General features: G+C 41.6%; 1 protein-coding gene and 1 non-coding gene across 4 annotated transcripts in view; both read right to left on the bottom strand.

Annotated features, from left to right (window-relative positions):
* Exph5 (exophilin 5) overlaps positions 1-26,090 on the bottom strand; it is a 75,285-nt gene that overhangs the window by 23,045 nt on the left and 26,150 nt on the right. The window contains exons 2-4 of one of the 3 annotated variants that reach the window (XM_076925204.1): positions 14,849-15,009; positions 12,328-12,484; positions 620-668 (exon numbers count right to left, since the gene is read on the bottom strand). In XM_076925204.1, coding sequence (XP_076781319.1) covers positions 620-668; positions 12,328-12,484; positions 14,849-15,009 — 367 coding nt within the window. Of the gene's footprint in view, positions 1-619; positions 669-11,353; positions 11,895-11,923; positions 12,032-12,327; positions 12,485-14,848; positions 15,010-26,090 lie in introns of those variants that run through there. The other 2 variants (XM_076925206.1, XM_076925205.1) reach the window with 2 other exon arrangements.
* Positions 2,478-2,542, bottom strand: LOC143439482 (U7 small nuclear RNA). Its single transcript, XR_013107704.1, has one exon. It is a non-coding gene; the product is annotated as a U7 small nuclear RNA (small nuclear RNA).

Here is a 26,090-nt window from a genome sequence, read left to right as displayed (position 1 = left end):
CTCAAAGCCATGGTGGCTCCAGTTCCAGGGATCTGACTCCCTCTTCTGGCTTCTGAGGGCACTGCTTGCAAGTGGTGCACAACCAGCTTGCACAAGCAGCAAAAACACATATATGCATAAAATAAGTTAAATACAAATAATGAAATTTCTGCCTTTGGTGCATGAGGGTTGTGTGTGGTCAAGCGACTTCTCCAGCCACACATACTTCATACTTCAGTGGTTTCCAATTTGAACAAAAAGATATCCATAGTGAGAAAGGAGCCAGTTAACACCCACTTGGTTGTAAACCGTGGCTATGGCTGCCCCTTGCCTCTTCCCACATCCATCTGTTTGGTGCTATAGGACTGACAGTGATGGTGGCTGATGGCAGAGGTGCCAGCTCTAGCGTGGTGGAGACACAATGGCCACTGCTTCCTGCAGAGGCTAGGATATGAGCGTTCTTGTGCCAGAGCCAGCTGGAAATCTTCTAATCAGAAACCTTGGACTCTTTGGGAGAAATATGAACTTCTAATGTAAATCTGAAGAGGAGCCAGGGAGAATCCTGTTCACTAGGTAGCCAGGGCTAGATGATATAGATGCTGAGGTTTTCAGAGTCACCTTTGGCTCCCCAGCTACTTACCGCAGCTGTCCCCCTCACAGATGCTGAAGGTCTTACACGGTCATCCCGCCTGTGGAAAGAAGTTGAAGTCATTTCTTTGAGAGGCTGATAGCACATTAGCACATTTACCGTTACATCACAAAATCAAGAAGAATGAGATGTATTTCTACATCCATAGAAGGACACCTCCTGGTTAGTGCATCACTGAGCAACATTTCAGAAAAATTTTCCTGCAGTTGTTTACAACTGATATTTCTATTTTTGCCACCCAAGTAGATTTGCATTTGAGCACAACATAAAAACACATAACAAACTGTCTACATCAGCTAAATGTTTATTGTGTGGCTGGCACTGGTCTCACTCAGATACCCCACACCTTTGAGGCAGAAATCACAGCTGCTTCCATTTCACAGATGGTAAAATAAAGTATGAGGAAGATGGAAAGCAAGGTTCAAGAAGCAGTGAGCATCCAGAGTAGAAACTGGGTGCCGGCTGTCAAAATGTATACTTATCTTTAACCAGCAGAGTACATTGACTTTCTGTGTAAATAGAAACATTTCTCTGTGTGGGCATTTACATTTTAAAGAAAATTACATCAGAGCCAGAATTAATTTATAAGAACCATTTAAAAAACAAGCCTCACCAAAATTGCTTCTGGGTGCTTTGCTCATAAAGACCCTGATTTGAGGTGACATTATTTTGGAGGTAAGCAAGTATGTTTTCACTGTTTACACTGTTTCTCTCAATTCAACAATAAGGAGAAAATAATTCCTAAGTCCAAAATTGAGATATGGCTGGCAACATGGTTTATCAGGCAAAGGTACCTGTCACCAAGCCTGCTGACCAGAGCTGGATCCCTAGAGCCTACATGGTAGGAAGAGAGAACCAGCTCCACAAATTGTGCTCTGACCTCTGTACATATACTGTGGTATGCATGTGTCCCAACATATACACAAAGAAAATAAATATAAAAATAAAAAGGCATAGGTGTCAGCTTGTCCATCTATAATCTTACGCCCATGTGTGCTCTTCCCGATCCTAATTCAGGGTTTGTAGACTTGTAATGATTGATAGCTCTTTGTGAAGTAGGCCATCTCCTCCATATAGCAGCAGCGTGGGGATCAGGAGTTACACAAGTTGGGATTGTAGATGGGAGCAGTCAAGAGTGGCAACAGCTGTCCTTCATCTACTTCCCTGGTTCATGGCTCATGAAAGTTGACCATGAAAGCTGGGAGACCAAACAGTTTTATATTGTAAAGATATTCATAGCTGTATTATAGTTGATCTCAGATTTTGAACAGAAATTGAATTAAGTCATGGATAGTTTTTCATACTATTCTTAAATTAGTTCTACTAATAATACTCTGCATGTTAAACACAAGTCAGGATTCCTTACTTGTCAAGACTATTTGACACTTGGGGTTCCTGAGAGCAGCAAAACAAACAACTTGAAGTCAAATGATGGGCTCAAGCTGACAGCCTGTGCTCTGCCCAAGATGGCTCCCTAGATAGCTCTCTGTAGATAGCTTTTGGTTCTGTAGTCTGCTCGAGACAGCTTTCTGCTCAAGACAGCTCTCTCTTCTTAAAAAAAAATTCAAAAAGTTCTCTGGATAGCTCATAGATTCTCCAACCAGAAAAGCTCCAAAATTCTTGGATTTTTTGAAAAAGAGATTTTCTAGAAAAAGAAATTTTTCTAGAAAAAATTCTTGGATTTTCTAGGGAAAGAGCTGTGTTCACTCTCCAAACAATCTTCTCTGTGTAGCTGCTAGAAAAAAAATTCTCAAAGAGTTGTGTTAACTCTCTAAGTAAGTTTTAGGATTTCTGACCAAGGACAGAAATCCTGTTAGAAAAAAATTGTAAAAGAGCCATGTTTGCTATCCATGGATTTTCTGACCAAAATCAGAAATCCTGTTAGAAAAAATTCTAGAAGAGCTGTGTTCACTCTCCAGAGATCTTCAGATAGTCCAACTCTCCTAAAAATAGAACTGTTACCACTCTCTGCTAGTTCATCTCACACAGATCAAAAGCCCAGCCTTTTATTCATATATCAATTCAGTCATTTACTCCAGGTTCTCTCTTGACTATCCAACAAATCAGTATTCAATGAATTTAGCCCTTGACTCTTAGGTTTCCTTAGGATAACAAGAACTCTTTTTTTTTTTTTTTACATTGCAATGAATTCATAGATCTGCCTGCTTTTGTAAACTTAGCTGGATGGGGATTCTGTCCTGAGATTACCATTCCAATCAAGCCAGGATCTAAATTTACTCTCTCAGGCTGACCTTGAACTCAGGACTCTATCTCCCTTTGTATCTTTCTGACAAGCTGGTTCACAGTTCAGCTGCCTCTATTCTTTTAAGTCTATGAAGCTCCTTATACAATTCATATTGCATCCTTACATTTTACATAGTTGAGAAATTATATATTTTTGAACTCGTGTTTTCAGAGTTCTTTCCCATAGCCTCGAGGGCCATCCTGAAGGTCTCAGTGCTTACCATTTTGCTGAGACATAAGGCATTCTATCACCTCCCATACTCCAATTATCATAGAGTCATTGACCTTGGCAGAGAGGACACTACCCAATAACCTTGGAAGGGAGAATATTTCCTGAAGGAGGAATATAAAGCAAAAAAAAAAAATGTACTTTTTAAATATAAAGAAGCCTTATGCCCACAGCAACCATGAACACTCGTGGAGCCCCATGCCCTGCTGTCTCTGTGGTGACAGCCATGTCACACTGTCCCTGCCATGGCCAAGCTAGACTGGCAGAATTTGAGGATATTTGGATTAGAGGTGTACACATTGTTTAATTTATTCACTTGGCCTTGTGAACCAATCTTGTTATACAGCTCCGGATAGCCTGAACTGATTGTGTAAATCGGGTAGGCCTTGAACCTGCCACAATCCTTCCTCTCCCCCTAACCCCCCAAAAAAATTACAGGAGTGTGTTATCTCTTCTCACATGTATTCCTCTGTCTACATGTGGGAAGCTGTGTTCTTCCTACAAGCTGTGCACACAAACCAGTATTGTTTTGAAACTTTTGAAGAAAACAAATATGGCTGAGACAGGAACCCTGTTTTCAGAGTGCTTTTAACCAAAGGGAACATGAAGAGCTGTGATACCACATTAGCCTTGAAAAGGAAAATAAGAGTGGCAAGTAAGTGCATGGACAGTGTGGAGTGGAAATGCATGCAGTAGGGAGGAGGTGGCAGAGAACTGTCATGGAGGTGAAAGGGAAGGATGACCCAAAGCTGGGAATCTGGAGCATGCCTGCACTCCTAGCCTTCAGGAGGAAGAGGAGGATCAGCACACTAGAGGTCAGCCTGATATATACAGCAAGGTCCAGGTCAGTCAGGCCTGAGTAATAAAACCTTGTCTCAAAAGCAAGCAAGCAAGCAAGCAAGCAAACAAACAAACAAATAAATAATAAAGGGCCAGAGAGATAATAGGGGCATTGGGGCTCTTCAGAGGACCCAAGTTCAGTTCCTAGCACCCACATGGTGGCTCACAATCATTATCTGGAAGATCTAACATTTTCTTCTGGCCTCCTTAGGCACCAGGCATGCACCTGGTGCACAAATATATATGAAAATAGAATACCCATTAAATACATAAAATAAATAAAAAATTAAAAATAAACAATGAATGAATGAATGAATGAATGAATACCCTATCCTAAAACAAAGGCTTGGAGATAGGAATGTTACCAGGTTGGGTGGGAACTGGCAAGCAGTTCAGTTAGCCTTGAGCTAAGAGTACAAGCCAGGTTGTGTCAGTTCTTTTTATAACTCCATCCGCTGCAGGCCACAGCTAAGGTGTCACTACCTCACTAGGTCTCCTATCTGATATAGAGTCAGAGCAACAAGGGCAGCAGGCTGAGAAGGCTGAATAAGTGGGAGAGAGGGCTTAAGGGACAGAGGGTGTCTGTATCACAGACCCATCAAGTATGGGTATACAGAGTAGAATACCCACTCACCTGGCGTGCCCTGCTGTGCACACTATCATTCACTTTGTAAGAGGGGAACTTCCAGCTGCCTGGAGGCCAATATCCCTGCATTTACTGCAGGCCCCTCAGGCCTTCCATAAGCATCACTGATGTAATTAAGGATATGTTGGAAAAAGCCCTCTGGCCTTGGCAAGAATAGCTTATCTTCTGCATTTATTGCCAAGTCTCTAATGATGTCATAGCTGAGAAATTTCACATACTCCCCTTCCTCCCATTTCAACCGTCCTGCCTGATATTCACCTCTCTTCTGGAATCCCCTCCATCCTTCATGCTAACAACTGAGAGATCCTTTGTAAGATTCAAGCTCCATCATTGTAATCCCTGTCTAAAAATTCCTGAAAGGAATTGTTCAAAATCTTAACATGATACAAAGTTTTTCTTTAAAAAATATTTTTGGCCGGGCAGTGGTGGCGCATGCCTTTGATCCCAGCACTTGGGAGGCAGAGGCAGGTGGATTTCTGAGTTCGAGGCCAGCCTGGTCTACAGAGTGAGCTCCAGGACAGCCAGGGCTACACAGAGAAACCCTGTCTCGAAAAACCAAAAAAAAAAAAATTTTTTTTTGTTATTACATTTATATGTTTAGTTATTTAGTAGTGTATGTTTAAGTGCATCTACACAACTGTGCATGTAGAGGTCAAAGGACAATTTGGGAGTTTGCTCTCTTTCCATCACATAGATCCTGGGGAATCACTTGGGTCATCAGGTTTGGTGGCAAGTGTCCTTACCTGTCCTTACCTAAGCATCTCATTAGCCCAGGGCTTTTTCTTTATCTCGTGAACCTCTTAAGCAAGCCCTCACCCACCCAACCTTATCTTTCAGCTCTCCTCCTAGGCATCTCTGGACCTGTCAACTTAATTCCACCTCAATTAGTTTCTCTTTTCCACACCTTTGCAGATGCCATTCTGAAATCCTCATGCAATAGGAAGGGCAGGGCTCAGGAACACAAGAATATTCTTTTCTAACCCTTTGACCCCCGAGAAGAGCCATTTATAGGGTCACAGGCAGTTCAGAGCCCATAAGTTAACCATGGACCTCTCGTCTTTCTGTCCTCATTCTTTCCTATCTGGTCAACGAACCCCACTGCCACAAGCTCAGGATTCTCTCTGAAATCCATCCTTGTCTCTGCATCTACCTGCACTCATTACACTCTTGCAGTGCAGTAGCCCTTAATTGTTCCGGTTTCTCCAAGCTTGTCCCAAACCATCTTCTGTACATAAGCTAGCGTGGTCAGGACAGATTGAGCTGTGCCTCTTCCCTTCCAAGTGAAAGATGATATTGATTCCTGCATTTATGAAGCCTTATGTGACCTAGTCTCTACATGCTTTCTGGCCTCAAACCCTACTTCCCTTTGTCACTTCAGCTAGAGGGAATCTGACAGACACCTGAGCTTCTGCACATACGGTTCTTTGCCTGAAATATTTTCCTGACATCTCTGGGCCTGGATAATTATCTTATACTCCAAGGATCATGTAGCTGCCACTCACTCCAGAAGACTGAACCAGACTTTGTCTAGAGCTCTGTCCCTCAGATGTGATGCCACACCATATAGGTCTTCTCCACTGTGGCCATTCTTCTTGGCCTCTGATTTTTGTCTTGATCTCACAGAAATGAAGCATGTTAAGGTGAGCACTGTCAGTGTTGGTCTTGAGAAATTCTTGTGTAGTCTGGTTAGGTAAATGAATGAAGGAGGTGATTCTGCTTCCATATTCACTCCTTCTCTGCTGCCCATCACCATCCACCTAGCTCCCCAAGGCAGAACAGAAGAAATGCCACCTCCACTTTCTCACCCACCACATCCGACTGCTACAGTGTCATAATTCCACTCAAAATTGTTCACAGAGCTGTTCATTTTCACATTTGCCATCCCAGTGATGTAGAGATTTCTTTTCTTCTTGTTGTGACTAATACCCAGCAAGAAGCAACTTAAGGGGTAAAGGGGTTTTTTGCCTCATGGTTAAAGATACAACCCCAGTGTTACATAGCTACACAGAGAAACCCTGTCTGAAAAAACAAAATAAACAAACAAGCAGAAACCAAAACAAACAACAACAAAAACGAAGGAACAAAACAAAACTGAAGAGTTCTGAAGTGGATGGGCCACCCTTTGCATGAGCCAATAGATTACAGAGTCCTTCTGGAAGAGACTTGGCTTTATGTCCACACTTTCCCTAAATGCACTGTCTGATCGTGGGTGGGACGTTCATAAAAGCTTGACAGAACACAAAAGTAAGCTATTTATTGCCTTGGCTGTTATCACACAAGTCGGAATCATTACAGTCATTAGCTTTGTCTGAAGAAGCTGAAGGGCTTCCCAATTACCCTGGTAAAAATAAAGCTCCCAGCCTGGTACTGCCTAAATCAGATCCCAAAGCCAGCATCTGATCATTTCTTCATGTAAAACTGCTCATGCGACTCAGACTTCATAAAGATAATCAGATCAACTGGAAGCCACTGGCTACCAAGGATGAAACTCAGACTCTCCCCATGTCTCGCTTCTCCCAGCTGCTCGTTTGTCTGCACCACACCTACCACCACAGAGGGACCCAGCCTAAGAAGGAGTATCTCCTTTACTCTGAATTCTCTAGCTAAGGGTCTTCTATTCCAGCTCCGACCTTTCAACTAGAAAATGGGGAGGGGGAAGAAAGGAAGAGGGAGGGAGAGGCACAGGGAATATAAATTCAGGAAAAATACATGTGCCTTTTAACTTTCCAAAACAGTATTTGACCTTTCTGCTTACGTAAGAGAGTTTGCAGCTGAACGGCCCAAACTGTGTACGCCCTATGGATCAGGCAAATTTGGACATGTCTGAGAAGTGGTTAGGTGGATCCACCAAAGCTCCTCGAATCTGAAGAGAACTAAATCATCCTTAAGAAACAGAAGGGTGGGCTTCAATTCTTATCCCAAAGTCCCAGTTATCAGCCCATGTGTGACCATGCTGGGAATAGTCACCATTACGTCACACACTCTAAGAATTCCCTAAGGAAAGAAGGCTTTAACTGCACATATTATTCACGAGCTTTGCAAGCTTGTTCCCTTGTGTTTTCATTTGGGAATTACCACAGGAAAAGAGCAATGGAAAAAAAAAAAAAAGAACCCAACATTTCTGAAATTGCCAAAACCAGGAGGAGCATATGGCTGTGGCTTTGAGATGGTGGGTGGACAGAGGGTTGGTGGCTCCCTGAGGGCGTGACTTCCTGGTGGAGCATGCTGGAACATATTGCCTCATCATGGTAAGGACAGAGTCATTTCTGTAACTGGAAATCTGGACCAAGGAAGGAACAACTAAGGATGCAATTCCGGAGACACTCCAGAGTGTCTAGGGTGTGTACCACAGACACTTACTGAAAACTCTATGGAGGGAGCCTGTAGGTCAGCAGAGGTACTAAAACACAGGCCATATACACCAGCTACTTTATAACATGACTCGGGAAACCCCAGCTACAGGAACGTGTTGGCAAGAGCTGCATGTATTACATTAGACTATCTTGAGTACATGGGATAGCAATAAATAAAAGGTAAGCACAAATGTGTTTCTTCCTGGAGTTTCCGTCAGTTCAATCCTTTTCAAGTAACATGAAAATCATAAAAGGAGAGCTGGGGCACAGTGAGTTTTGGAGGAAGAGGACATGTCTGAGGCAGAAACAGAAACTGTTTGACTTTTTATAATGTTTGGGATCACTGCGTTCTCATGGATTGTTTGGTTCATTGAAAGTAATAAACCAAAACTTCAAGATTCCACATACTGCCAAGGCCTCACCCACCCAACCTTATCTTTCAGCTCTCCTCCTAGGCTCATGTCTGGAACCTCAACATTCAGGAGGTTCGGGTAGTAAGATTGCACTGAATTCCAGGTCAGACTGGGCTACATAGAGTTCTAGGCCAGCCTGGACTACAGTGTACACTTCTGTCTCAACAAAGCAAAACAAGAAAAGACAATATATAGCACCACCACCACTACTAACACCCCATACACTGAAGTTGTTCTTATCCTTTTGTGTGGGATGCATTCTAAGATCCCTCGTGGCTACTGGAAACCACAGTTGGCACAAAATCCTATACTTACCTTTTTTTTTTTAAATTTTTTATTTTTCGGTTTTTTGAGACAGGGTTTCTCTGTGTATCCCTGGCTGTCCTGGAACTCACTCTGTAGACCAGGCTGGCCTTGAACTCAGAAATCCGCCTGCCTCTGCCTCCCAAGTGCTGGGACTAAAGGCGTGCGCCACCACTGCCCGGCCTTATTTTTCTTATACATAGATACCTATGCTTAATTCATATGCTATGAATAGGAAGAAATAGATATCACTAATGAATAATAACAAGCTTGGACAGCCACGATATACTTTAATAAGAGTTACATGAATCTAGATTTCTCTCTTTCAAGGCTTCTCATCATATCCTACAATAGTTTTGGACCAGGGTTGAAAGTTAACTGAGTAGAGAGGGGAACTGTCCTATTTTTATTGGTTGGATCTTAAACAAGGATATCTTGCCAAATTATGAAGCCCCCTCCCCATTTTATTTTCTGGGAAAAGTTGTCTACTTTCCAGCGTCATTTCTGAGGGAAAGCCAAAGCACAGAGCCGAGCATGGTGGGATACCTTTATAATTGTAGAACCCAGAAGGCTGATGCGGAAGGATTGGGAGGTCAAGGTCAGTTTGGGCTATATAGTGAATTTGAGATGAACCTGGCCTCTCAAAAACAGAACAAAACAAACACCCAAAGCTTAGAAGAAAATAATCCTGCAATGGTGGAATACACATTTAATTTCAGTATTTGAGAGGCAGATGGATCTCTGGGATTTTGAAGCTAGCCTGGTCTACAAAGTAAATTCTAGGACATCCAGGACTATACAGAGAGACCATGTCTCACAACAACAACAATAGCAACAACAACAACAACAACAACAACAACAATCACCAAGAATAGAAAGGAGAAGGAGGAGAAAACAGAGTCGAAAAATTTACTTATCAAGAGTTTCATCTTTTGCATATAAAGTTTGATGTTTTGTTTTTGCCTTTTTCTGACCTGGTTACTTTTCCTCTGAATACTGCTCTGGAAAGCCAGATCAAGATTCTCTATTCTGTACTATCTGCTAGAGGCGTGAATGCTTCCATATCATTTGTGCTTATCTCATGGCTATATTAATAAGTTTGATGTTGGCTTTTGTGCCTGATATTCAAATATCTGTCACATTAACCACAAATAAATTTGATAAAGGGAAAAGATGAAAATAAATAAACTGAAAAGTACATTGATTTAAAAATTAACATTGTAGCATAAATTATACTAGAAGGAATTAAAATGATTCATTAAAGCAGGGGAAAAAATTTTTACTTGCTTTGCTGACTTACTCTGCAGGGCACCAAGCATGACAGTCAAGCCCTTGCAAGCCCTTGGTAGCTTGAGAAAGTAGAAACCTGAAGGTTCTATGCTGATCTTCCCAGATCCTGTCAGACCCTCTCCAGAGCTCAGACAAGGAACAGCTTCTGCGTTAGAAAGAATTTTAAAGGCTGCTTTTGTATTTTAAAGATCAGAACTGTTAATGTTAAAGGCTACATGGGATTAGAAAGGCTATGAATTCATATTAGCTGTCTTGGTTTGACACTTCCCATCCTTAACATAGAAAAATGTTCTCTCAAATTTGATTTCTATCCAAACATTGAGGTTGAGTTCAGATTTAAAAATAAAAAGAGCACACTTTGATTCTGTGAGACCTTGTAGGAATAAACAATAGTGTATATCCTTTGTTATAGTCTGACCTGGTAGAACAAATATTTGTCAAGATAGAGGCAGGAAAATCAGTGTGAGTCTGAAGCTAACCTGGGCTACCTGAGTTTTAGGGCAACCTAAGCTACAGTATATATCCTTGTCACAAAAAAAAAAAAAAAAAAAAAAAAAAAGCAAGTAAATAAATAAAAACACAGTGATCTTGTTAAAATAAATATTAAATATTCACACTTAAAGTTTGAAAGTGAGATGTACTTGGGGTTCTTAAGATGGTTTGTTGGGTAAAAGCGCTTGTCGCCAAGTCTGTTGACAGAGTTTGATCCTTATCCCACACTGGTAGGACAGAACCAGTTGCTGGAAGTTGTCCACTGACCACATGCATGGTGCACACATGCCATCTCTCTGTCTTTGTCTCTGTCTTTCTCTTTTTCTTATACACACAGTGATAATAAAAAAGTAATTTTTTTTTTAAAGAAAGAAAGATGTATTTAAAGCTGGCGATGTCTGGGCAGTACTGGGCAGTACTGGTTGCATATCTCCAGGCTGTATTCTGTCTCTCTGCCAGTCCGGTTAGGAGTCAATTTGCTATCTGAGAAGGACATCTGCTGAATAGAGTTTGCAAGTTTTCTGTTTGCCCTCTGGCCAAAACACATACCAAGAATGAAGATCCTAGATCTTTAGATCTTTTATAGTCGTTGATCAACTCTTGCAGTAATCTGTAACATGAGCTTGGACACCCCCCCCCAAAAAAAAAAAAAAAACTGCCTATGGAGTAAACACCTTTATTCCACTTTTCCGGGTCTCCTTCCATTCTATAAAACTCTCCCTTAAAAAAATTCAGTCCCCTAAGATACAACGCAGTGAAATCCCTGGTCTCTCATATGCTGCCAATCAAGTTCTTTCCTCCTCTGAAAAAAATGCTTCCTAGCAACCACAAAATATTTTTCAGTTTTAAATCTTCCAAACAACAGAATTACTATTGCCTTAAATGTTTTGGTTTGCTTTTTAAAAAGCAACTTACCGATGAAGAGTATTCCTGGCAAGAGGTTCAGGTAGGTTCAGTCCCACAGATCTACATTTTGCTCAGCTCTTTCCAATCAGGTGAAAGCCGAAAGTAAACCGTCCAGGTGCTCCGGTGCTCTGGTGCCCGGTGAGGTCCCAGAGCCTCCTCACACGCCCCAGCAGCTGCTTGCTGCAGCTTGTTTGTCAGGGACAGTGACCTCCAACACCTTTGATTTAGCGCCGCAACTCAATCTTAATGGTTCGCGGACGAGCGAGCGAACACATCACGTGCCAAGCCAACACCTTAAGAGGGTGGGAAGCTTTGCAACCAGAAAGACATGCGGAAAATACTCAGCAGTCAGCTCAGCCCGCTCATTTGTCACAAAACAACACAACGACTCTCCGAGTGGAGGGGGACTGATTTCTGCAGCCTTCAACCAGAAGGTCCACACCGGTGCCTGCGGCCCCTCCCTCTCCTAAGATGTAAATTCTGGGCAACCACTCAAGAATAGTGGCATTAGCATTTCTGAAATTCAAATTCATTTTCCCTTCTGTTTGGGAGTTGATCTTTCTCCCTTTGTTTACTCACCTGACACTTATTTTCTTCCGCTCTTTCTATGTCAGGTCTACTTATGGACAAAACCACATCGTCACTGAAATAGTAGTGTTTTAAATTTATCTTCCTAGTCAAGGGGCAGACTCTGCTCCAGGCTCAGCAGAACAACTGTCAATAACTCTTTCCCAACTTTTAACCCATGGCTCTCCAGGTTCACCACCAGGGGTGTCAGTAGTTGCTTAAAAGTTGGCTTTCAGGTGAGACAAGTTTCAGTTTCTAAGAAATGTCCCGAAGTGAGTGAGATAGCGTTTGCTTCTTCGTGACTACCCAGACTTTGATTCTAAGAACAAACATCGAACATTCTGAACAGCAAACAGGCTATTTGTCTCAGTACTAGATAACCTAGGAAACCGTCACATGGCCTGAGTTAAACTTACCCGTTTGGTCTCTGAGACGGAAGTTTAAGAGTCTCCTTCGCAGATCTTCTGAATGAGAACAGTGAAGCAAAGGATGACCGAAAGCTCATTCGGGGAGAAACAGATGGTTTTTGGTTTATTAGGCTTTTAGATCTTGATGTTTGTAATTCCGTCGGATCTTTAAAAAAAAAAAAAAAAAAAAAAAAAAAGCAAGCATCGTTAAAAGCTTGCAGACAGGGAGACAGGGACTGGTAGGCTGTGGCATGCTTGCCTTACACGCACAGAACTTACTTCTACCTCTGTCCCTAAAGAATGGCACCTGCCTATAATCCTAGCACGTGGGAGGCGGGCAGGCGAAAAGCTCAAGGTACACATTAAATTTTAGTTGGACTGTGCTACGAGACCATTTTTTAAATTCAAATTAATGTACTTTTTGGTCATTTTAAATTTGGGACAATTTATTATTATAAAGGTCAGTCTAGCCGGGCGGGGGAAGCAGGCTGATCTCAAACTTGCAATCCTCCTGTCTCAGAACTGGGGTTATTAGGCATCTGCCGCTATGTCTGGCTTTCTGATAAATCTTCGTGAACGAAGGAAGGAATGGCTTTTGTCTCCTTTTCCTTCTGCACCCCCATATGACATAAAAAATGCAGAGAAGCCAGAGGTGCTTTTCAGGGCCATGTGCTCCAGCGGGGCTGAGAAAAGTTTCAGGCACAATCGGTATCTTTCAGTATGTGTCACAGGCCACAGTCTGTATAGAATTCTTTACATGGTGCCAGCTCTGTGAGTCTTTCTCATGACATCTTCTACATGGATGTCCAACATCCAAGCTAGCAAGTCAGGGACACATTCATTTCATATCTTGCCGATCCAAGTATGTTTTAGAAAATTTTAGTTCTTTGAAACCACGGAGAGTTTTCATGTAACTTTTTTTCCCCCAAAGAAAGTAAATTAAAGGGAAATGAAACCATTTAGAGTGTTTCTATTTTTTTTTCAAAAATCTATTCTGGTGCGGTATGTGTTGTGTATTTAATATATATATATATTTGACTTATATGTGTAGGCATCTAATATATATATATGATATAATATTTATATAACTTTATATAACATACAGCTTATATATGAGCTTGCAATTTTAAATTGAAGGCCCATCAACATATCAAAAGACCATAATACCATAATCCTTTGGTGAATACTGACTTTATAAATGTTGTAGTTCAAGATAAGGCAAAGCCACTATGGCATACACATACTCAATCGAAAACCGTGAATTTTGGGTTGGGGCTGGATTAACGGCAGAACACTACCACACATACACACCCCACACACAACAAAAAATCTGATTTGTCCTTTTAGATTGATTGGTTTGCTATGAAGGTTAGAGATTTTATCATCCATCTATACATTCAGAAATATTGCTGCCGGTTTTAGGATGTTACTAAAGTCAACAAATGCAAAAGTAGTCCACAAGACTAGTTTTGTAACAGGGGTTAGTTTAGAGTTTACTGTTTCTGAATGCTTGCCACACCCACAGTTATCCTGTGGAAACAGGTTTCATGACCCTCATTCAGATTGGGTGAAATGACAGCTGGCAGTCATAGCCAAGTGTGGACTCACTAACTACAGCAGGCTCTCACTAACTAACTACAGCAGGCTCTCACTACAACCCACTCTGAAGACTACTGAGACTCCAGGGCGGTGTCAGCTCCTCCACTAGCTTTCTTATTTCTGCTATGAACCCACAGCCTTCTCTTCTCTCTTCCTCTTCATTATCTTCCCGTTGAGGTAAGTGCATACTACCCTCCTTGTCAATTCTCCACCTGTCTTTCCTTTTTTGGAGGAGTGGGGACAAGGTCTCATTCTGTAGATCTCATTCTGTAGCTCAGACTGGCCTGGAATTTGTGACAATTCTCTTGCCTCAGCTTCTTGAGTGCTGTAATTGAAGGCAGAGGCCATCACAATCATCTTAGGTTCAATCTTTTTATTTGAAGTTTTTCGTGTGGTGATATGCATGGCAGTTGTGGCGGTCAGGGGGAACCTTAATTGATTAGTCTTCACCCTTCTACCTTCTCTTGGTATTTTGCTGCTATGTTGTGTGTCAGGGTAGCCAGTTCAGAGGTCTCTGAGGATTCTCCTGATTCTGTTCCTGTCTTCCACAGGAGAGCTGAGGTTATAGACATGGTTTACCATGCCCAAATGTAGGTTCTGGGGATTTGAATTTAGGTCTTCACACTTGTGCAGTAAATGTTTTACCTGCTGAGCCATCTCCTTGGCCTTTAGGCTAATTCTTAACATACATAATTTTATTGAATCCTCAGAGGTAACCATATTGAAGTTTATCAGTAAATAATTTGACCATAACCACAGAGAGCTGAATCAGGCATCTGTCCAGTATACATTATCATATCAAACTTTAGGTCGTTATAACAGTCCTCAGCCAGAAACTGGTTAAATCGCAGATGCTTGGACTCATCATCTTGATACTATACCACAAGGCAAAGAAAAGATAATTTACAGCAAAATTTATTTTCTTTCTCACCATTTTTTGCCATCCCCTTCTGTAGCCTATATGTAAGTGGAGGTTTTAACATCTGGTTAACATCTGTTTCATTGCAAAATTTCTTTCTTTGAATTTCTTCAAACCATTCACCAGTTGCTCCTTGAAGCCATCTGATATCCCTCTTTGTCTTTTGAAGTTTGCTGAAAACAAACAAACAAACAAACAAACAAACATATCAATGCACTACTCAAATCCATCCTTAATTAGAGAAGACTCATGTAATGAGCTAAACTTTGTGTACTAGAGAGGCAGCCTAAGCTAATAACCTGAGAAGTTGTCATAGTTAGAACCCTTTTTGATCATGGTGTACATATTTACACACATTCTTCTGTATATGGTGTAGTCTTCTGTATATCATGACAACCTAAAAGGTTTCTGCTGGTTGTTAAAATAATCATAGAGTCAATGACAAGAAACCTGGTTGAGCAATATGTTAAGACTTGGTCTAATAAAGCAACTAAATGATAGATGTCCTAATGACATGTAGAAACCGGAATATTCTGGTTCTGATTAGTCATTCACTTATTCATTAATACATTAAATGTTTATTGGGCAACATTAATCAACTTAATGTTTATTGAGGTCCCGTGTAGGCTGTGGGGAACATAACAGATGGGACCCAGACTCATCCGTTTAGTGGTCAGCGAGTAAAGCTAACGTGTGGATTGTTAACGTAATCCATGACTTTAGATGATGAAATTTGTTTAACACAAAGACCATGAGTGAGAACAGTGTTAGCGATCAGGATGTAGAGGACAGTTGACTTGGAGATGGATGAAAGTAGCATCCAGAAAGCAAATGTCTGCACCTGACTGTACTTTTGAAATACCAGACCTGACATCCTAACATGGCTTCTTTTCCCCTGCTTTCCTTACTTAGCTGTCTTTCCAAAGAAAAGGTGTTTTAAGTTGTTATCTTTCTCCAAGGTAAATTGTTTCTCAAGAAGACTCTAGAAGTGTTTGAAAGTAATAGGTGCTTAGTCCAAAGGGAGATGGCCCTGGGTGAAGCACAGCCAACCTTGAAAGCAGATGGTTTAGCACTGATGAAAATGTTGGGCTTGTTGGTTTCCAAATTTGGGGATTTCTAATGTTTGGGGAATTATTTCAAGTTCCAGTAATTGTAACCCTTTGTCCAAAGTCCTCTGGAAAGCACAAGTGTTAGGGCATTTTGTGTGTGTGTGTGTGTGTGTGTGTGTGTGTGTGTGTGTTGGGTTGTGTTTTGTTTTGGGATGAGGTCTTGCTATAGAGCTTTGAACCCGTAGCAACCCTTTTGTTTCCGTTTCTAAGTGTTAGGATCATAGACTTGAGCCACTGTGCCTGGCTTTAGTGTTGAGTTTTTGTATTGCTAAGAAGATGGCAAGCAGGCTGGAGAGATGGCTCAGTGGTTAAGAGCACTGAGTGCTCTTCCAAAGGTCCTGAGTTCAATTCCTAGCAACCACATGGTGGCTTACAACCATCTGTAATGGGATCTGATGCCCTCTTCTGGTGTGTCTGAAGACAGTGACAGTGTGCTCATACATAAAATAAATAAATCTTAAAAAAAAAAAAAAAAAAAAAAGATGGCAAACAAGATGATGGCCAACTGGCCACTTTGGAGTTAAAACCAATGAACCAAGAGGGTTGTAACTCACTCCTGCTTGAGGCTACGATACTGCCGTTTTATAACAAGTATTAGAGAAGCCAGGGGTCAGCCTGCCCAGACTTGCTTTTTGAAAAGCATTAGGCAGCAGCAGCATTGTGTTCAGTCTACAGCCTACAGATTTGCACTGGTGCCTCTCTTTTAGCTATTGTCACTTCCTGTTCCCTGGTCAGCCACTCCTGACTCTATTGCCATCTCCAGAACTAACAGAATAAAGACATCCCCAGGATTTGCTTCTAGTCAATATTGGCATTCCACTTAAAATGTCCCTCATATGTCTATAAATTCCATTTTCTCAGATAAATCTCTAATTGTTGGTTTCCCCAAACCCAGCACCTCCTCCACTCCTAGCATATCCATCTTATTTCAGAAGCTACATGACTTAGGGTGCCCTGTATAAACCTATGTAGAGGGATTTTCCCCCTTACAGGCATGATACAACTTGAATTCTCTAGTAAAAAAAATAATCATAGTCAGTCCCATGTCAAGTATGACATGACCATCACCATATTGTGGCTAGTGAAGTTACTCATCTATATTTCTCTGTGAATACACATACACTCTAAATTCTATTCCAGGAAATACATCTTAAAGTAAGAACCACTCTCAAGTATACTGATGTAAATGAATACCATGTAGTTGCTAACTATAATTACATAGGCAATGTAGAATCTCAGGAAAATAAATACAGCATGAAACAAAACATAGAATTTAATCTATGATTATAGCTATGTTAAAATGACACAGCCATTTGGATATACTAGAGGAAAATTGAAACATCTAATTTTTTACAGTAGAATAATATAACTACTATGTCTACAGTTAGCCTTTTTGTTACATGTAATCTATAATTACAATGTATTAAATGAGATATTCTTTATGTTTAATTGTGAATTTTTATTATACTGTCATTTTGAGAGAAGTTACATTTTTACAATTCTAACAGTTTTTATTCTTGTTGTGGCTTTTCTCTGTGTTTTTACATAGTTATGGTAAATTTATCAGATATGCACCAGGAGATGGCATCCTACTATGTCAATACTGAGGTACCACTGTAGGCAGGGCAGGATGGCCTCTCCTCAGGAAAAAGCCACAGTGACACAGATTAGCTAAGCAACAGTGGTGTGTGTGACTTGGGCATTCAATACACATTTGAACTCTCGGTGACAAACAGTGAACAAATCAAGTCCTCATTCTCATGGAATTTAAATTCTTCTGGTGTGGGAATGTTTATGTATTTGTGAATCATAAATAAAAAAAAGTAAAGAAGTCACAAGTGACAAGGGGACCTGCTCTGGGGAAGCAATGAAGATTCTCTGAGCTGATGGTGTAGAAGGCAAATGAGGTAAGGTTCTTGCAGGGAGGATCCTAGGCAGTAGAATATCAACTGTAGGCAGTGTCCTAGGTAGAAGACAGCATCCTAGCCAGAATATCAACTGTAGGCAGTGTCCTAGGCAGAAGACAGCATCCTAGGCAGAGGAGTGTCAATTGTACTTAACTGCCTAGGTAGAGTGTGACAATGAGAGGAGAGTCTAGAGAGCCAGCCACAGTTTTGTGTAGCATTTGGGGTCAGGTATAGTGGTAGGCATTTGAAGCAATGAGTGTGTGTGTATGTGTGTGTGTATGTGTGTGTGTGTGTGTGTGTGTGTGGTGTGAGTGTATGTGAGTGTGTGTGTGTGTGACATTGGATTTGCATTTAGCTACAGGCAGAGAATAGATTCCAGCATGGGACTAAAGACCAGTCAGGGCACCTATAGAGTCCAATAGAAAAAGCTATTTATTCCAACCAGGTTAATAATGGTGGAGTTGAAGAAAAATAGAATTTTTATAGAGAGGGAATGATTTGGGGGTTTGTAGGAGGAGCTAAGGTGGGAGGAGTAAGGAGAGAAAAAGGAGTAAAGAGAGGAAGAGGAGGAGTAAGGAGAGGAGGAGAAGAAAGAGGAGGAACTAGGAGAGAGAGAGAGAGAGAGAGAGAGAGAGAGAGAGAGAGAGAGAGAGAGAGAGAAACATAGAGGCAGATGTTCATGTGTCTCCCGAAGTCAAAGGTAGTTGGTATATCTAGGTTGGGTATTGGGTTACACCTCTGATTGAGTGGGCATCTTGTTATTGATCATTACCAAATATATAAGCCTTTGGATAATCTAAGCATTAGAGTCTCATTTGTACCGAGCCCGTGTGGATGGCGGGATGGTCTGGGAAATGCCCAGCCTTGCAGAGACAGCGTGGAAGATTAGCAGAGCCATCTCCCACGCTGGTGTCTCATGTGTGGCAGGGCAGGTGTTTCTGCTGGCAGTTTCTAGTTGCAGTGTGCATGTGGCCTCTGGCCACCGAACATGGTGGCTGAGAGAGGCAGAACCGCTGCAGCTTAGATAGTTGGTGTAACCAGCGACTGATTTAAATAATTACAACAACAGGGGTTAAAAGTACATGTCCATGTCCCTAGATTTCTTATTGATATAATGCATAGAAGATGCAATTTATAGAAATCTAGTATATTTAACACTAAAACAACATTTTATCAGAAACTCCTTTAGGGCTAATGAGATTTCTCAGCAGGAAAAAGCACTTGTCACCAAAAGTAATGACTCGAGTTCAGTTCCCATAACCCACATGGTAGAAGGTGAAAACCATTCTCACAAATCGTTCTCTGACTTCCATATGTGTTTTAGTGCTTGAACACACACACACACACACACACACACACACACACACACACACACACACGACACTTATAACATTGCTTATCTTCAGAGAAATCACTAAATATTCAACGTAATATATTTTCCATTCCCTTGAAACAAGCCGTTGAGCCTTCCTCTAGCAAACGCTGATGTAACTAACATACAGTGTCTACCTTCTCAGCGTCTCTGACAGAAACAGAATGATTTGGCTAAAGAGTCAAAACATTTTTGTGATTCTTTATACATAAAACCAAAATGCCTTTCAAAGGCTACAGGTGCAAGACTTCCTTAGAAAACTATGGATAATTATTTCAATTAGTCAATTTTCCTTATGTAATATTTTAAAGATTCCTCATTTATAATTGTCAGTAATTAAATTTTGCTTTGAAAATTGTTGTTTCCTACTCAATAAAATATGCCACATTTCTGAGCAATGAAGTGATTATACTTTGTGTTTTGGCAAATTGCACGCTTTTCTAAGTTTAATTGGACATTTTAAAAAGTCCTGATTTTTCCTTATCTGTTCTAAGGATTTTGACTTTTATTTTGATTAAACTTTGAATGTTGGGTCATAAAAGCCACAATTCTAGCTAGGGCTGAAGTAGGTATAATCTACAATTAAATTTATGATAAAATTATATTTGTTTCCTGAAGGCAATAAGAAATAAAATTCAGGCAGCAGTGATACCTACATTTACAATAATGTCGTGATTCAGAACAATTTTAGAGACATTTAAATAAAGTACAAGTGTGCTAAGCATGATGGGGGCAAACAGGACAGATGGCTGAACAGGCTCGGTCAGGAGCCAGGAAGTTCAAAGTTCAGGTTGTCAAAGATGGCACTGTGTTCACTGTTACAAAAAGGAAATTAGTTCTGGCACTTGGAACAAAGGCAATGGAGGTAAAGAAACTAAGCAAGGCCTGAAAGTCTAAGCTTGCTAAGCACCTGGAGCTAGCCTTCCCAGTCTTGATGAGGGAAGAGTTTGTAGGCAGTTTTGCACACTTATGGCAGCTGACTGAAAAGAACACACCATTCACTCAAGCAACATGGTCTGGAGTTATGCGTTTACCTCAAACATACAATACCAAGTAACTCACCATGAACAGGAAAGATAAAACCCTGAACATAAAAGTGAGGGCACAGGGACACTCTAAACAGGACAGAAATTTCTACCTCAGCAGGCCTTGTTTGTGAATAGAGCTCAGTGGAGTTCCTGAGCAGCACACAGGAGGCTCCTGCTCCTGCTTTGCTTTGCTATATAGCCAGGCAACCAATCAGGGCGTACTGTCCACTTAAGCCAATCAGAAGAACCCCAGGGTTGGGAATGACAGACATCTAGGTAAATTACTAGGACACAGCTTGTCTGCTTAATTAGCCTTGCCTGACTCAATGTATCGCCAGGGACTGCTGTCTGCACTTCTAATTTGCTTTACCCTCAGGGTGATCGACCAGACTACAGTAGATCAGGTCTTTTCTTGCTGGCCCAGCCCTTAGTTCTAAGCCCATGTGCCTTTCCTTCACTCTGCTCTGAGCTGCTTAAGACTTCATGCTGGCACCCCTCATCATGCCACATCTCCTAAGTTTCCTCTTCCTGAGGTAATTTTAGTTTTTTCTGTAGTTTGCATCCTTGAATTGTGACTGTCATCCCCTGTCTTTTCCTTGTCTTCCCTGTTTGGACACTTGTTGACCCTTCCTAGTCACCTTCCTTCCTTGCTTCCTTCCTCCCCTCCTTGCTTCCTTCCTTGCTACTTTCAAGACAGTCTCTCTTAACTTTGGCTGTCCTGGAACTCTACATAGAACAGACTGGCCTTGAACTCACAGAGATCTGGTTTCCTTTGGTTCCCACTACTGATTAAAGGCGTATGCCACCATGTCTGGCTAGGCTCATTTGCTAGTAGAAAGACCACAGGGCCAGGGCCAGGTTGCACATGGATGACCAGGGTCAAATATTTTCTTGACTTTTTTTTTTCATTTGTAGGACTGTTTGCCTCTATTATTCCTCTCTTGCCTGGAAAGTGGAAATATATATGGCAGATGTAAAACTGGAGACTTCTAAGACTAGGTCTTAAAAAAGATCTTGCAAATTCTGCCTTCTCCCTCTCGAAGCACAGGAACCTTAGTGTAAACAAACAAACAAACAAACAAACAAACAAAAAACCTCAGCTGGTGTCTTTTGAGGAGATCACATATGGAGAGAACTAGCTGAGAGCCATCACCAACTTTGAAGAGTAGATTCATACTAATTGGGTTGAACAATGAGCCAACCTTTATCAACTATAATTTTTGTTGAGGCCTGCCCCTCCCCCCATCCCCCATCCCAGCATAGCTGTAACCATTTGGTTCCATGCCTGCCGGTTATCAACACAAAAAAATAGCTTCACCCAGAGCAGGGTCAAGCTGCCCACATACCCTGTTATGTTCTGAGGCTTCTTTTTCTTCTTGGGAAGTCTCCAACCATAGCCTTCAGTCAGAGCCAAGCAGGATAGAGGTCAGCTTGAACTGTTATATCTAAATTACCAAAGAAACTTGGAAAAAGGCTGACCACCCTCAGCAGCACCCTCCGCCCCTGTATCTGCTTATGAGCTCATTATGGTTTTTTCCATATATAAACTGACCTTGGACATCATTTGTGGTCATGGCTTTCAGCTCCCGAGTCTAAGCTACAGCCCTGGTCAAACAGTCTTGGGCATGAGTTCAATACCCATCTCTGTTTAACTGAGACCCAGAGTGGCAACTCCTGGACCCCAACAATTCAATCTCTGTGCTTCAGTTTTTTCATCTATAAAGTGAGGATGAGCTTGATAATATTTCCTGAGGTTTTCTGAGGAGGAAGTAAGTTGTGTCTATAGATAGATCTATGCCTGGCATAGGTGAAGTGCCTACACACAGGAGGTCAATAGCTGGCGTCTTTGCCCTCTAACTTATTTCTTGAGAAAGGGTTTCACTGAATCTTGATCTTACCTAATCAGCTAGTCTGACTGGCCAGTAAACTCCAGGGAGCCTCCTGTCTCCACCTCCTCAGTGCTGTGTTTACAGAGGCAAGTGGCCATCCCTGACCTTTTAGACAGGGACTGGGGATCTGAGCCTACTCTCTGCCTTCGAAGCAAACATTCCATCAACTGAAATGCTTCATCAATCTCATGGGTGGGCTGGGCCATGAATGACAAGGAGAATGGGGTGGGATCAGCAGCATCTCTCTCTGCTTACTGACTATGGACGAAATGGGACCAGCTGCCTCACACTCCTGCTGCCAAGACTCCCTCCTCCTCCCCCTTCAACAGACCGAATCATCCAGCTGTGAGCCAAAATAAACCTGGCCTTCCTTAGGCTGCTTGTGGCAGGGATTTTGTCAGGGTGACAAGGAAGTGTTCCTATGTAATACTCTTGTGGCTAATTCAGACAACTCTGGTCAGATCTTTCCATAGCTTCTTACCCTGCTGACCATATAAACTTGAACCCATAGTCTTTGAAGCTGCATGTTACTGGCCCTCTGCCAGTTTGACAATTCTTAATCATAAAGTCTTCCTTTCTTCTTTGCATTGGGCTTCTTTCCTCTAATGAGTATCATCAGGCGCTACACTAGCTGTCCACGCCCTCTCCCCACCCTGCTTTGTCGCAGGGGCATTCTTTTGTCTCGTTTCTGCCTTAGGTAAAATGTCCTTGCTGAGCCATTCCTTAGCTTTTCAAAACTAACCATTCTGTCTCGTACCTGCAGCCACTGTCTCTCAGATTTCTTGGTGTGTGTGTTTTAACTTCATTAATCTTCTTCATTTATTTGCTTCATTTAATGTCTTCTTCTGCCCTCATGAAATGTAACCCATGAGAGCAAGGTCTTATTTGTCTTGTTTTCTGGGTATACCTGACAGACAGACTCAGGAAGCTCTTGGTAAGTAGGGGACAAAGGAGGGCACATGAATGTGGGAATGGCTCTGTTCTCTGAAGCTGATTCCTCATGCGTGAAATGCTGAACTGGAGACTGCACGGCCAGTTTCCTTGCTGTGACTCTATGCAAACATTTACAAAGGTCTGAGAGGGCAACCTTCATGAAAGAGTGTGCTTAGTTAACACACACTTAGCTCAATCTGAGATCTCAACTCCTTTTCTCCAAGCCTCTGTATTCTGGACAAATCTTTGCACCATTCTCTGGTATCCACTGTCCTTTCATTTTCTTGCCCTTTCTCTTTGGGGTTTCTTTCTGGATTGAACACACAATTAAAATGAAACAACTAAAAACCAGCACTGTTTCCCACAGGCAGGGGCCTGAAGGAAGATGAAGACACTGTTTTGTGTTATGTCTGGTACTTTCATAGAGTAACTGAATACCCTGGGAACTTATACACAGTTACATCACCTTGCTCTCCCAAAAAGGAGCTGGAAATGTTAAGCATTTGCTAGGTGACAACTGCCACATTGGGTCCCATAGACAATCTCATCACCATGGGAATCCAGTCAGGGAGGTGTTATAAACACAGCTAGTCCTTTATAGCTGTGGGTTCCGTTATCCTTGGCTTCAACCAACTGGAGATAAGGATGCAAGAACAATGTTGCTGGGCTTCCCCTGTGCAAGTGTCATTTGGCCATTAGTCCCTAAGAGCAATAGCTATCTACATATCATTTGCAATGGCTATTTACATATCATTTGCATTGCATATTTACATATCACTTGTACAGAATATTTACATATCATTTGCATTGTATCAATTATTCTAAGTAATCAATCAAGTAATCTAAAGATGATTTAAAATATCTGGGAGGGTTTTTGCAGGTTATATACAAATAGCATGGCATTTTATATATGGGACTTTAGTGTCTCTGATTTTGGTATATAAGTGAGGGATGTCCTGAAGCCAACCTCCTCGATACCCACAGACCTCTATACTAAAGAGAAATAAAACTGAAAGATAAGTCACTCACGGTTGTAAAAAGATGAATGAAGTAAGTAACCATTTGACTAACTTCAGACTCCCCACAGACCTCTATACTAAAGAGAAATAAAACTGAAAGATAAGTCACTCACGGTTGTAAAAAGATGAATGAAGTAAGTAACCATTTGACTAACTTCAGACTCCTTTAGTTAAGTGGGTAGATTATGTCCAGCTTGCTATACAAACCCTGGAGCCTGAGCTACTTGCCTAGAATTAAACTGCTCTGCAGAGTCTCTAGATCTTCCTCATGTTGACTGACTCTCCTCATAAATTGTCAATGCCTCAAGCCAGGTCTGCACAGCCTGCAGGCAGGGCATGAGTGTTATTGAATAATCAACAGAGGAATTCAAGGGAACTAAAGCTGTTAGCTGCTGCCCCCTCTTACTTCCCTTTATATAGTTGCTCAGACACCTCCACTAGGACTCACAAGCTGAGCCTTAGGATTCTAGAGGTGCAGAAGTACATATGAAGGACTCTCAGGCAAACTGCATGATCTCAACACCTTGGATTTGTTTATTATGTTATTTGTGGCTGTTCTCCAAAGACAACTGCATCTTAAATTCTGACCACATTCTCTGTACCTCTATGTATGCAGTTAGGTAACACTTGTGTATATCCATAGCATCCCTCCTTCCTATACAGCAGCAGAATTAAAACCATATTCCTTCACTCCCACATTAAATGTAATGCTTATTCTTAGGCACATCCTGACACAAAAAGAAGGCAGAAAGAGGCAACTTCACAAGCTAGCAAAAAGCTGCATTCTCCTAGACTCATTCTGAGTCTAGGCAGAGAGTTCACCTCTCATCCTGTGATCAAAATGCACAGTCATCATATTCAACCCACTTAACGCCCTGTACAATGTCAGTCCTAAAGGTGTTAGGACACTGTCTTTAGTCTGCCCGGCATTAGCTTCATTTTTAACATCTCATTTGAGGTGTGTGATATCTCCTTTTCCCAAGCTGCGCTCATGCACAGATCAAGCATGCAAGCCAGGAGGAAGAAAGTGTCCCCCCAGCAGCTCCTCTAAGACTGTGAAGAAAGCAGCCTGTTTCCCCAAATGTCACTGTCATGAAGAGATGACTCTCTGGGTTCTACCAGGGGCAGTGCAAGTCATGCAGGCACAGTCCATGGCAGGAGTCACTGGCAGAGAGTTTTGTGTAGCTCCTGGGTTGGTAATAGTGTGCAGGGCGGTTTTAGGAAAGCACAGGCCCCTAAGAAAGCTTCACTTAAATGACTGCTGTCCTTTTTCAAGTACTCTCTAGAAGCAGCCTTACAGAGATCAGTGTTGTGGAGACTAAGTTTTTTAATCCACTGCCAAACAAGGTTTGAACCTGGTGTTGAACATCCTCTGAAACTACAGAGTATGACTGGGAATATGTTCCCCACTTTGAGCTTTTTAAAAAATAAAATATGATCATTATAATTATCACTTTGTTGATACTTTATTCCACTTATTATTTCATCCATGAGACTTTAATGTCTCTCTTTAGACATAGTTACAGGGTTTTTGTTTTGTTTTTTCGAGACAGGATTTCTCTGTGTAGCCCTGGCTGTCCTGGAACTCACTCTGTAGACCAGGCTGGCCTCGAACTCAGAAAGCCACCTGCCTCTGCCTCCCAAGGGCTGGGATTAAAGGCATGTTCCACCACTGCCTGGCATAGTTACAGTTTTTAAAAACCAAAACATCTTTCTATGAAACAGTGCTGAAATAAAGTCTTATTTTAGTCTTATAATAAAATCTGTACTTGAAGTAAAATGAAGTAATAGGGCTAGAAATACAAGTGCATGTAAATTATGTAACTCGTTTTTGGGAACTTATAAAAGCCTGAGTGTGTGAGGACGGCATATGTAGCTGCTGGGGTGTGTGCATGTCAGTGTGCGTGTGCGTGTGCAGGGCAGAGGACAGCTTGCTACAGTTGCTTCTCTCCTTCCGTCTCGTGGGCCCCAGGGATTGGACTCAGGCCATCAGGTTC

Source organism: Arvicanthis niloticus, chromosome 26, assembly GCF_011762505.2.
Source record: "Arvicanthis niloticus isolate mArvNil1 chromosome 26, mArvNil1.pat.X, whole genome shotgun sequence".
NCBI classification, from domain to species: domain Eukaryota; kingdom Metazoa; phylum Chordata; class Mammalia; order Rodentia; family Muridae; genus Arvicanthis; species Arvicanthis niloticus.
The sequence above is the reverse complement of the archived record's forward strand: the minus strand, read 5'-3'. Positions and strand labels throughout refer to the sequence as shown.